Source organism: Loxodonta africana, chromosome 13 (genome assembly GCF_030014295.1).
Source record: "Loxodonta africana isolate mLoxAfr1 chromosome 13, mLoxAfr1.hap2, whole genome shotgun sequence".
NCBI classification, from domain to species: domain Eukaryota; kingdom Metazoa; phylum Chordata; class Mammalia; order Proboscidea; family Elephantidae; genus Loxodonta; species Loxodonta africana.
This window is the reverse complement of record NC_087354.1, coordinates 60,195,461-60,209,244: the sequence shown is the minus strand read 5'-3', so window position 1 is coordinate 60,209,244 and position 13,784 is coordinate 60,195,461. Positions and strand designations below refer to the sequence as shown.

At 38.4% G+C, this 13,784-nt stretch overlaps 1 protein-coding gene across 1 annotated transcript in view; it reads right to left on the bottom strand.

The window, feature by feature from the left end:
* Nucleotides 1-13,784, bottom strand: part of CCPG1 (cell cycle progression 1) — a 46,428-nt gene that overhangs the window by 10,717 nt on the left and 21,927 nt on the right. Inside the window, exons 3-6 of the mRNA XM_003418324.4 lie at nucleotides 12,543-12,663; nucleotides 10,420-10,496; nucleotides 9,274-9,478; nucleotides 5,021-5,275 (exon numbers count right to left, since the gene is read on the bottom strand). Coding sequence (XP_003418372.2) covers nucleotides 5,021-5,275; nucleotides 9,274-9,478; nucleotides 10,420-10,496; nucleotides 12,543-12,663 — 658 coding nt within the window. The remainder of the gene's footprint in view (nucleotides 1-5,020; nucleotides 5,276-9,273; nucleotides 9,479-10,419; nucleotides 10,497-12,542; nucleotides 12,664-13,784) is intronic.

Below are 13,784 nucleotides of genomic sequence, written 5' to 3'. Positions count from 1 at the left end.
ACAGGGTTTTTCTTTGATGTTATCAGCTGAGTTAACAAGGTCATACCACAGTAAGGTGGGTCCTTATCTCTTCTGAGTGGTGTCTTATAAAATATATCCACAAGCCAAGGAACACAAAATCTGCCCAGGGCAACTACCAGAAGCTGAAAGAGACAAGTAAGGATCTTCCCCTAGAGTAGACCGAGAGCAGAGTCCTGCTGATGCCCTAAATTACCCTGAATTCAGGCTTCTAGTCTACAGAACTTCTGTTCTTCAAAGCCACCCACTTGACGGTATCTTGTTATGGCAGTTCCAGGAAACCAAAACACGCACTGCACTGGGCAAATCTGCTGCAAAAGACCTCTTTGAAGTGTTAAAAAGCAAAGATGTCACCTTGAAGGCTAAGGTGTGCCTGACCCAATCCATGGTGTTTTCAATCACCTCATATGCATCCAAAAGCTGGACAATGAATAAGCAAGACCAGGGAAGAATTCATGCCTTTGAATTATGGTGTTGGCAAAGAATAATGAATATACAATGGACTGCCAAAAGAACAAACAAATCTGTCTTTGAAGAAGTACAGCCAGAACGCTCCTTAGAAGCAAGGACAGTGAGATTTCATGGACATGTTATCAGGAGGGATCAGTCCCTGGAGAAGGACATCATGCTTGGCAAAGTACAGCATCTTCAAAAAAGAGGAAGACCCTCAATGAGACGGATTGACACAGTGGCTGCAACAATGGGCTCAAGCGTAACAAAGATAATGAGGATGGTACAGAACCAGGCTGTGTTCTCTTGTACATAGGGTCACTGTGAGTCGTAACTGACTCCACGGCACTTAACAACAGGAAACCAAGGCAACCCAAAGCTCAACGCTGGGCCTCCTGGTCGTGTCTACAAACTCCACCTACCCTTACTGCGTCAACCCACAGTCATGGCTTCTGCTATCACTCTTCTGAACTGCTCATCTATAATCTCCACCTTTCAGCGGAGTGTCCAGTCAATACATACAGCTCCTGAAAATCAAAATTCAGCTCCTGCCCTAAACCATTAAAATAAAGATGGATAGAAACAGATCAAACTAAGCTCACCACCTATTTACATAAGACCTATGGCTGCTAACCAAAAGGTCGGCAGTTTGAATCCACCAGCCCAGCTGCTTCTTAGAAACCCTATGGGGCAGTTCTACTCTGTCCTGTAGATTCACTACGAGTTGGAATCAACTCAAGGGCAAAGGGTCTAGTAAAATCCTTCCCTAGTATCTTCACCAACCGCAAAATTAAAGCAGCTAGCACACTGCCTGGATTTAATAAACAAACCACTAATATCCCAAGTATTCAGCCTCAAAGTCATTTTCCATTATTTCTTCAGTGTCCCATCTTTCAAACTTCTATTTCTACCGTCACTATAGTTGCTAAGGCCCTTGTCACCAAATATCTGGATTACAAAACCTCCTAGCTGACTATTCTAGTTTTTCCCATACCACTTACCTTTCTGTTCTTCCTTCACTTTTCCTCTAAAAACCAAACTGTCCTACCCCGATTCCAAGATGTTTTATAACATACCAACATCCCACCTATTCTAACCTTATATTCCAGTTCCTAAATACTCATTTTGCTGTAGTCCAGCCAGTCTTTTTACTGTTCCCAAATCCAGCAAGTTTACCTTTTCCTTAGGTTAACAGGTTCTCTGTTGCTAGAATGTTCCACCTTCCTTTCTGCCTATCATAAGCTTACTTAGACTAAAAAACCAGTAAAAGATTCATAAAATTCTACCACCTCCAGTTAGTGTGTCCTTTGGGCTATAATTCCTGTCTGTGGCACGTAATATAGCATATTCTTATGCCATCTGCTCCGGATCAGGGCAGCCTGTCACTACTTAAAGCAACTCAATGAGAAGATACAATCAACGGAATTCCACTGATTACTTAGAATATGGGCAGTCTATAACTAAAGAGTAAAAGGGAAGACAGATGCTGCACACATTAAGTTTTTTTAAAACTTTTCATACCATACTTGGTTTTAAATATTCATCTACTAAGTTAAAAATCTGAGTTACTTCTGTACTTGCTCACGATTAGCCAGCCCTATACCCTGTGAGCTGGCATGAGCCACCACCTCCGCAATGATAATCCTAAAGGATTAGGCAACTTTCTATGTCACCAGTTGTTACTGAGTTAGTATTTATGACTCCTTATATAGGGTCGCTATGAGTCGGAATCGACTTGACAGCACTGGGTTGGGTTTGGTTTTGGTTTATTGTTAACATAAGGAGCCCTGGTGGTGAAGCGGTTAAGCACTCAGCTGCTAACCAAAAGGCCAGTGGTTTGAACCATCCGCTCCATGGGAGAAAGATGCGGCAGTCTGCTTCCATAAACATTTACAGCCTTAGAAACCCTATGGGGCAGGTCTACTCTGTCCTATCGGGTCACTTTGAGTCAGAAGTGACTCAACAGTAACGGCTTTGGGAAAAGGTACCATAGAGTGTCCCTAAAGTAAAAGTTTACACAGTAATCATATGTGGCATTGATGAACTACTATACCTCAGCTTCCAGTGGTCAGCATCTCTCTTTCAGAAGCCCCTTCAGAGCCTGAAGCAGCGCCGAGCACCTGGAGTACACCTTACTATGCTCAGTTGTGCTGGTTCTCACTCCTCCCAGTTTAGACACACTGCTCCAAATGTGTCTGGAGTCAAGACTGGTAAATGTGCTGAATGACTCACTTAGGTAGTATGTTTTTGTTAAATTATAAGGCAAATAACTGATTATGGAGCGCAACGAAGATGAGAAATTCAAACCAGTTTTGTAATCAACCCCAAAGAGTTCTTAAAATGTTGCTATTAATGCCATAACTAAGAAAAAAAAACCTGTGATATCCTTTAAGTAGTGACTTTGAAAAGCTAGCAGCCATTCAGTTTTGTGTGTTTATTAAACCAACCTCGTGACTAGACAGATCTATTTAATACTACCTCACACAAGCTTTTCTCATTTTGAAAAAGCTAACGCAAAAAAAAGCATATGGAAAGGTTCTATTAAATATAATCATTAAAGTAAATTTCACAAGTAACCAAAATCCTTGACTAAGAGGGAAATAACTTTTCAACTTTCAAAGCAATTCTCTCTACATCAATCTTTCTACAAAATACTCAAGGGCCATGCGACTGGTGAGGTTTTCAGGGCAGGTGAGTTGGGTTAATGTTAAAGTCACTATCCAATTTTTTTAGTAAGAAAAAAAGATTAAGACCTTCTCCTTTGTTACCTCCATGTTTACCTGTGGGGGGAAAAATCATACTCAAAAGACATACTGATGTATTTGCTCCAGCTGAAGACAGTAAACAAAATTAAACATATATTTCAAATCAAATCTCATTACAATAAACTTCAAGGGAAGATACAAATTGTAGCATCTCAGTAGAAATTCAAGTAGGAATTTACCGGGTGTCTAAATAGTTATATTAATATAAACTTATATACAAACAGAAATACATTTTACTGACCCTAAACTAAGCAAGTATTGACTACCTTTACAAAGTTTATTCTAACATCACGGATGTTGAAATTAAATGTCTTTTCCACCCATCAACACAGGGTACCTGTCATTCTTCAATCTTTGCATTCATATTTTTGCAGTAACTGGTCATGCTACAGAAACTTGTGTGTGCCTCCAACAAAGAGGGTAAGCCAAGAGGCTGTACACTCGACGTGACTCTCACAAACAGAAACCATCAAAGGAACTGCTTAGTGCCACCACAATGAAGGAAGGATCTGGCTTGCTCAGCCCTTTTATCCCACGGCCTAGGGTACTCCCTGCACAGAGCAGGTGGGCAATAAAAAGATAGAGAGATGCTGAATGAAACACTACCAGGGTTCCCAATGGATACATTATTTATAGTACAGCAATCTATACAGTGTAAAAACATAAGAGCACCCATGTAACTGCTAATCTATAAATCAGTAAAAGCAAAGTTGATTAACTTAATTTTACATATCTAATTACATACAGAATTGTATCACGACTGGCCCTTTACTGAAGACACGTCTCTCTCTTTGTTAGCAAAACCAATTTTGTTGCAAGAAGTAGCAAGAAAGGAATATTCAGAAAACCAAACTGTAGATTACGCAGACAAAAAAACCTAAAAAAAGTTAATACAAAGCAAACTAAAATTTGCAAAGTTAAACAAAACCTTAGACTATTTCTTTTTAGTGTTTTCCCCCCCAAAAAATCCCAAACAGAGCAAAAAGTGTGAGTGTTCAGCTCTCAAACACTTCTGTCTTTGTTCAAATACAGACCTTAAATACGAAATTCAACAGGGAGGCTCTTCAGTAAAAGTAACACCACATGGAATTCCTTCTTTTTCTCACCCAAGAGACTTTAAAGAATTTGAATTAGTGAGATAATCAATCTACAGAAACACTAACAGCTGTAATACTGAGCAAACTGTGAGGCTAAACTACAAGCAAACGAATTAATGCACATGAATCATGGAAGAGCAATGAATGTCAGAAAACACGATGCTTTCGTGAAACCTGAAAGTAGAAGTAATAAAGACTAATTATTGTGACATTCCAAATGTAATTATTTCAACTGGAATTTAATTAATGGTAATCCTCCTAATTTTAAAGATGGTGTGGTTAGTTTGTGGTTCTAAATTAAATGATTTCCCTTGTGGTGAGCATTTCAGATTTTTAATCTTCCATCTTATTTTTTAAAAAGCCGTAAACACACGTAAAATAATCCTTATGTTTCTTAAATAAATAACTACTGCATCATGTAAATGAAGATAGTCTTGGGAGACAGGGAGCACAATCCCCATTTTCCTGTGAGAAAACGAAAGCTCAAACAAGCTGAAAGTGTCCCAAGATCATATACCAATGATGGCACTGAAAACAATCCCAGAATTCCTCACTCAGAGGCGTCTACATGGGGGTCACTAGGAGTCAGAACTGATTCGACAGCACACAACAACGGGCTTCCGTACTACGCTGCCGGTTTATGTGTAACAAATGTTCAAGTACTTACCATAAAAAAAAAAAAGTACTTACCATAGAAATGTCCAAATCCCATGCTGACTGCAATCACCAAAGCAAGTATAACACATTTATTAAGACCACTACTGAACTGGTGCTTATGCAAGTTCTCCTTGGAAGGGTCAGTTTCTTGTTCAGGAGGCAGCCGCTCTTCAGATTCTGAGCTAGAAACAGTCTTCTTCCTAGCTCGGCGCCGTCTAAAAGCAGGACTGGGCTGATGACCTGTTTCATCACTACTTGATTCATCGTTGCTAGGTTGAGATGGAAAAACTATTTTAAAAAGAAAAACGTAGGTATTTAAGTACTAAAATTTTTAGAAAAGCATAAATGATTTAGAATTAACGACGATCCCTACATACCTTTTTATATGAGACAGCCCAAAACAAAGACAAAACACCACAAAAACACAAATATTCAAGTTTATCAACACAAAGCCAAAACCGAAGATTTCAACTGTGATACACAGCAATCTCGCTTTTGAGGGTCTATCTACATTTTTTTGTTTTGTTTTGTTTTTGTAGTTTACACCATTAGAGAAACAATCATTCATTCTTGTAGCCTATTAAACTTCATTGCTAGTAAGCCATAAATAAGTACTCTTTCCAGAAGGAAAAAAAAACTGTCTTTCAATTTCAAACAGAGGTAATTTAAACTCAACTGTTTAGGAAAGTATACAAGCAATTTCTGTGACTCACAAAGAACAATAAATATCAGAAGTCATCCTTGGCTTTATCTGTTCCTAGTTCCGTTTCCGTCCTACTAGCCCACGATCAAAGTTCAGGATGCTGTAAGTGTAACACAGGTTTCCAGAAGTCAGATGAGCCCTTCCCTTCGACTGCCACTCTTACTAGACGGTTATCAGTTTTACCCTCTAGTAAACATGTCAGCATGAGGAAGTGACACAACAGCTTTCCCAACAGTCAGGACTAGTCTGGCGCTGCTGCTTTATGAAAAGAACGGCAAAGAATAACAAATCGGAAAAAAAAAAAATCCCACAAGAAATCTCAAGTCTTGGGAACATATCTGCTGGAAAAATCACCATTTTTTCAAATGCGTTATTTAACACTGCTCCGTATCAACAAGCTGTTGACAGAGAAGATCAGATCACTCCATAGTGATTTCCACAGACCAGTTAAAAGAAAAAGCAGTAAACTTAAGGACAAACTGTGAACTTCAGTTTGATGCAAAGAGCTCCAAAACAGCAAACATTCATGCCTCAAAAAAGCAAGACAGTTTTTCAGAACCCAGGATATCCATGCCACAGGAAAGCTGGTAATACGGATTAGGCGATGCTTTTTAAAGTTGACTCATGGAGGATTCAGGTAACTTTCACGCTCACAACAACAAACACAAAGACAGAGGCACGACTGAACTGACGAATATTCCTAACATTCAGTAATACAGATGCCTCTGAGAGGCTTTTGGTCGTGACCCTTTGCCCATCATGTTTATCTGGTTATTCTTGATCACTAGTCTTTCCAAGATGCCATCACCTCAGCTGTGAGCTTACATTTCTTGGACAAAGAGAAAGAAAGGAAGACTTAAACAAAGCACTACAGAGTACAAAGGCATTCAAGATCATGGCTGTAGTATTTCAGTCAGACTTTCTGACATAGATAGGCAAATGTAAAAACAGTCAATATTCTTTACAGTTTCAACTCTACATTTACACACCGCCTTCATTATGTAAGTCAACAAACCAGTCTAACCCATATTAATAAGCTCACATCTTACATAATGCTTCCATCTTTTTTTAACCCATACATATGATAGCCAAAGTATTTTTGTTTAAACTTCTTTTAAAGCTTAATTTGGCCCACAGTCCAAGATGCAAGCAATGCAAAAGGCATGCACTAAGCTTAGCCAGGTTTTTTAAAAGGTGAGTTCTGAACACCTGTTTCGAGTATCACAGATGACGACAGGTATCTTAAAAGCACTAACACAGTACATGTGACTAGGCACACTCAGCTCTAGAGAAGCTGGTCAGATTTAGTCACACCACCTTGGGAAGCGAGTTGGCTAGGAACATGGTGTTTCAGCTGATCATCCCATCCCCTTATGCATTCAGGAATCTTCCACAGCTTCTCCCACCACCTTTCTTTTGTGAATAAACAGGAAAAAAGATGTATAAAGCTTCATTATAAAGAATAAAAAGGAAAAAAATAATCGACAATACTCTTTTAAATATAACTTATCATTGTTATCTGTGCTACACCAAAATCTAGTAATAATGCCTTTTTATTAACATATTCAATACACACTTTTCTACAACTACCAATTCTGCTCTCTCAGAGGAGGGGATCACTACAGGAGGGAGGAGGCAGTGTTCTTAACTCCGCAAACTGTACACGGCCACAGAACGTAATTTACCAGATAAAGCAGAAATCCTACAGATGGACAAGGAAGGGAGAGGAAAGAACAAAGTGACTAAGCAATGGGTAGCGTGAAATTCCGAAACACCAAAAGGTAAAACAGGGGAAAGGGGAAGAAAACAAAAACTATCAGCAACTGGCATATGCAGTATTTTCAACATAGCCCAACATTTCATCTTTGATTATTTTTTTTTAACATTTTGTTTGTTGAAACAATTCTTAGGGAGGGATAAACATATATCTAAAAAAAATTCCTCTTAACTGCATTTCCGAAATTCCTTAGGAAGTCCTAGTTCACAAAGGAGATAAAAACGAGAATGGGCTTGAGTGTCCCGAGTGTCTACAAAATCAACAGTGTGTAATGTCAGTTTCCTGAACGTCTGCTTGGCCCCTTTTGTACTTCTCTTGCTACGATTTGACTACCTTTTCTGGCCCATAAATAGTCTCAAATTAAACTAGCACCTGCAGTCTTTTTAAAAAAAGGACTACTTGAATATACAGCACAAATTCTGAATTGAAAAATAATAAAATGTGATGACCATCAATGATTCTAAAATCAATTACATTAAGCCCTCATAAATATATGTACTATGTATGCTACTATGGCCAGGGCTGAAGTTTACCTCTGACCACGAAGAATTCCAGATGATATGCGAATAAAATGTTTTAAAGTTTTTGGTAACAGACAAACTAACCAAACTAAACCCTTTGCCACTGAGTTGATTCCAATTCATAGCGACCCTATAGGACACAGCAGAACTGCCCCATAGGATTGACAAGGAGTGGCTGGTGGATTCCAACTATCAACCTTTTGGTTAGCAGCCAAGCTCTTAACCACTGTGCCACCAGCTGGGGGGAAAAACTGGTCATTAAATGAGAGAGGTAAAAATCTCTACTTAATATTTTAAGCTTAAACTGGAATGGCAGGAACTCAAACTTGTCTGATTCTAGCTGCCAAACATAAATAGTAAAGAACAATAAACGCTAAGAAAAGTATCTGAAATTTCTACCAGCAGATACTAGATGTTCCTATGTCTTCATCAAATTAAGAAATTCTTGGACTCCTTAACAGTTTTTCGAGATGTCTCGCCCATAATTCGCCCTCACATTACAATTGTGGGTTAGTAGCCGTGGGTCAATTACAGGTTTGTATCTTATGAAATTTTCCAGCAACTTTATTTATATATTTAATATCTGAATATTTTATCAACTAGGAAGGTATTACATATTCCTAAAACCCAGCTGAAGAATTGTGGAAAGTAATTAGCTCAGCAACTTTAACCTTCAGATGATTCTGTCTGAACAACGGGCATTAACCGCATTAGAGTGTGACTTATAAAGGGTACGCTTCCATAACAACCTAAAATGAAAGATCCAGAGGTCGGGGGCTTTGGGCTACTGCTCTGCAGCCAGCTCCTTGAGCCTTGTTTGGCACACAGTAGGTACTCAATAAATGTTTGTTGAATGACTAAATACTGAGTGGATCTAACAGACTTCAATGACAATGTTCACCATTTCTATAATACAAATTTTGTACTACTGTAAGCAAAAATCTTAACTTTCTCCTTTTAGGTATAATGGCTCCATCTCTCACATGTCTAAGGTTCTAAAAAATAGCAAATGCATTTTGAATCATCTGAAACATCAAGAGATCTCCTTAAAGATGTATTTTTGTCCTTTATTTATGATTGTGTTTATTGTTAGAGCAAAGGACTGATGTACTCTAGGCCACAGAGTCTAAGAAATCACTTGATAAAACAGATTTTACAAAAAAAATTGTGTTTTATCCAAAAATATTCCAAACTTGAGGTTCAGGGTTAGAAAACAAGCCATCCTATAATATGTGGCTCGAGAAGTCCGTGAGTGTCTTATCAGTGTACTCTATACAGTTCTTACCAATTTCTGGCTGACAGAAGGTATACTGGCTGCTCGAAGAAGAACCCATGTTAAAGTCTTCTGGGCTCTGTGTTTCTTCAACAATTATCGCTTCTTCTTGAGTTCCAATTTCTTCTAACTTAGGTGGCTCAAGGGTAACAATATCAGAATCATCACTGACAGTTCCAAAATAGACATTGTCTTCAGGTGACTTCTCTTCCTCTGCCTGAAGAAGAATTTTAATTTTAGAGACAGTAAACCCAACAATTATCTAAGGGCCTTGTATTTTCTACAAAGCTCAAGGTGTTATGACAGTTTGAGGTCAACATACCAAAAAACCAAAACCAAACCTGTTGCCATCGAGTCGATTCCAACGTATAGCAACCCTAAAGGACAGGGTAGAACTGCCCCATACAGTTTCCAACGAGCACCTGGTGGATTCAAACTGCTGGTCCTTTGGTTAGCAGCTGTAGCTCTTAACCGCTACACCACCAGGGTTTCTGGGATCAACACCACCAAATCCCTTGGCAGCTCCACGAATCAGACCAGGCTGGACATTTTCCTAGACAGATGCAGAAACTGAGCAGCCCACCATTGCTCCCCACCAACTACAGAAAAGAGAGAGTTCTATTTCTCTCACCAGTTTCAAGGGTTTATATAAGCGTAAACTCTGCAGTCAGGGAACCCATAAAGACTGACGAAATCTTTCTGATTATATACGTAATAAACTCCGACAGCTCCACCATGTAAAGATCATCTGGCTACCCAGTTTTATCAAGAAGTAAAATCCCAAAGGCCAAGATTCATTTTGTTCTCAAATTGAAAAACTAACCTTCATTTTAGATATGAACCCTAATAGCTTAATATCCCAACGTAACTCAAGAATGTAACCTTCCTCCAAAAAAAATTAATTAGAGATTAAAAGAAGAGTTCTTTAACACGTTACCAAGACATCACTTCTAAATCAAAATATGTCTCATTTAATCTGTAGTCAAAATAAAAGCTTACTTTAACCTTAAAGCTGACCAATCTGTGGAATCTCGAACTTTTCAAAGTTGCTTATAATCCAAAAAGGAATAGAAAGCACATCTAGGAAACGAACACTTTGCATGTATTACCTAAGGAATGCTGTTTATCACATATCCACGGAGTAAAACGTAAGCCTACCTCAACTGCTGACTTGGTTTCTTCCACAGCTGAATAAGTAGTTTCTCCCGTTAACATTGTGCAATTTTGGCTGTTTTCTGATATAGAACAAAGATCAATTAAATTATTTCTTCATTTAAAACACTTTGCTGACTTTTTGTAGTCTACATATAATTATAATGTTGGTAGATTAAAATCTATTCCTAGTTTATTAAAGTATATTTAATCAAATGTCATATACAATTGTAAGCGTCACCATACTATTGCCGAAAAGGTCTCTGTATTTCAAATATAGTTATCTGAAATTGTCCCAAGGGATAATTTTAAATTCTAAATTGAATTCAAGACCAATAACTCAAATCAAAGCTAATTCAACTAAATAAATAAAATTTCTATGTTGCAATACCAAAGTACTTCTTAATCCAAGGTGTTTGGAAAAGCCATTCTCAGATACTATGTTGTACTTCCTGAATTTTTAAGTTCATTCAAAATTCCTAAATGTACCATTTTTCTAAAGACTGCCAATGCCTGGTAACACAGGAATCAAAATTATGGCTTGAAATTACAAATGCTTTATAATAAACTATGAAAAACAAGGACGCAAAGAACATGGAAAAACAATACAGTGTCACTACAGAAGATACAAGAATTATTTTAAAGGCAAAATGGACAAACAGAATACTGTGTTCACAATACCATGTTTTTAATTTAAAAAGTTATAAAATGTTAACAGAGCTAAAAAGTATTAAAACAAGTATAACAGATAAATTTATGTACAAAAAGGACACAAACCAAATGATAACAGCAGTTATCTCCAGATAAGAGTTATAGGTGGTTTTAAATTTACTTTGTTTATCACTATTTTTCCCTTTCATGAATATATCTTACGTAATTAAACCCCTCCAAGAAACATAAAAAAAAGACGAAACACCATTTTCATGTGTTTTATATATACAGCCACTAAAAGAATACTAACGACTTGGAGATAAGACTCCTCAACAAAGAAGGACATGGGTCCAAGGACTCCTGAGGAAGTATAGAAATGTTTCCTATGTGAGCACATTCCTCACTTATTGACATGGTTAGGTTCCGAAGACCAGGCTGTTGTGTGAAAATCAGCATTATGTGAAAATGGAGGAGGACCACATTAGATCACATCATTACATACTGCCAAATTACATCATTACACAACTGCCAAGCCACTGAGAATAATGGCCTAGCCAAGTCGAAACGTAACTTAACCATCATAGCCAGTGCTATTATCGCCTTGCACCTCGGCGTTCTTTACTGGCAGACACACATCGTTAATGCGCAAAATAGTCAGATATATTTTTTTTACTATTGTAAATGTGAAATGTCAGAAAATGAGATAGTAAGTGAGGCTTATGTGTATACGCATTTCATGGGAGATCATCCGCAGCTTGGAGGTTCTCAAAGGGATCGCTGAGACACAATATCTGAGAATCACTGTTCAAATGAGAAAAGTAATCAACATGTAGGCTGAAAAAAAAAGAAGAGGTACAATCTATTATATTTCTGGCCTCCACACATCCATCTTATTCTCTTAAGTGGGGAAATGTTCTGTTTCCTTTAAATTTTAATGCATTTTTTCTAAAACTTAAGAATTTAAACATGAAGATAAGGTCTGTATTATTATTTGGGAAACTGCCCTTCTCTATGTAAGTAATGCGGGTGTCAAATCCCAGGGGAAGCATTCATAGTGCTGATGCAATACAGAGTGCCAAGTACCACTTACACCTCTAACCAGAGTGCTCTACAGCCTGAGAGCTTAGTAAATCCCTTTTGAGTTTGATCAATCAATAATTTTGTACATGACTAGTCTTAATAGTGCCAATAATGACAAGTAAATATAAACTGCCAAATTCATGTTAAATCACTTGGTCACTGGTTACACTCGTAGTAGTACTGTAGAATCTGGAGGCCCAAACATGTGTGGGTACAGATCAGCAAACGCCATGGGCAGCCTGGTGCCTCTGGGCTCTGCAGGCCTCACCCACACTCTCTCTAGTGGTGCAGTGACCTGTGCTGAAGGACCAATGACATGAGCCAGAAAGGCTGCCCATCTGGAAATAAGACACCACACTACAACCTCTAAAAAATCCATTACTATTTTAATATCTTACCTCCCTGTTCTAACTGCAATACTTGTAGCTCCTCTTGCTCTAAAGACGAACATTCTGGAGTGAGCTCCCGGCTGTCACTGGCTACACCACGTTCAGAATTCATCATCTCAATATCAGACCCCTAGGGAAAAAGCGATAGTCACCAAAAGTTATTTGCCTCTCAGCTGCTCAAAGCTGGCAGTGACTGCAGATGCTTCCACTATTGGAAGTCCCAGAAGCCACCATGCTCCAAGGGAACAGGATCTACACTGACTGGCTTTCCTTCAATTCAGCCTATTAAAAAGGTCTACGACGAGAAAATGGCAGACTGGAGTCACAGGTTGAGATTCTAAGTCAAGTCAGCCCCAAAGGTGCTTGCTCTGACCACACTCTATTTTACGTGACTGAGCAATAAATTTTAATCCCAGAGGCTAAAAGTTTCTGAACCTAGCTAGCTATTTTTGTTAATTTATTTCCACTCATTATCTGTAGAACTACCACAGGCAAGGCACTCTACTAGGTGTTCTGGGGTATGAAGAACTCAAATCCAAAATTCAGATTTACAACCTATGCAGACACACAAGCCACAAGCAAATAACTACTTGTCACAGAATACGTAACTAAAAATGTTTTAAGGGTATGGATTAAAACAGAAGCACTAGGATTATGCAGTGAGCTTAAATTTTAAACTACCTTTTCTTCTGAGGTAGTCCTTCCTACTTTGATTTCAGACTTTCTTCTTTAATTAGTGGTAATTAGCGATCTTAGGAGATTTTTTTTTTCCCTCCTGTCTTAATTAACAAAGTTAACAACCACGAAGTTGATTCTGCCTTCTCCCTTGCAATCCATAAAATACAAACATCTGCGTTCTCCTGACATACATACCTCAGGTGAGCAAAAATTACAATAATTGGAGTTAAGCCCTAAAGAGAACTCTAATTCTGAATGTAAGACTTAGGGGTTGCGGGGAAGACCAGTTACGTCCTAAACCAGAATGGTAGCAACAGGAAAGGAAAGGGACACACACACACACAAGACGTGACCAAGAAAAGAGCAGAACCTGGTGACTATCTGTAAAAGAAAAGGGATAAACGTACAAAGAAGATCATTCACTCTGACAGGGTATCTAGAATACAGAAAACTCTGATGACACGCTCAGCTACATGCCACAGAGGTTTGCCCCGTCCTCAAGCTTCCCAAGTGAAGACACCCACAGCTGCCTTGCTCTGATTCTATTAAGGAGAAGTTGCTGTGGAAGTTGAT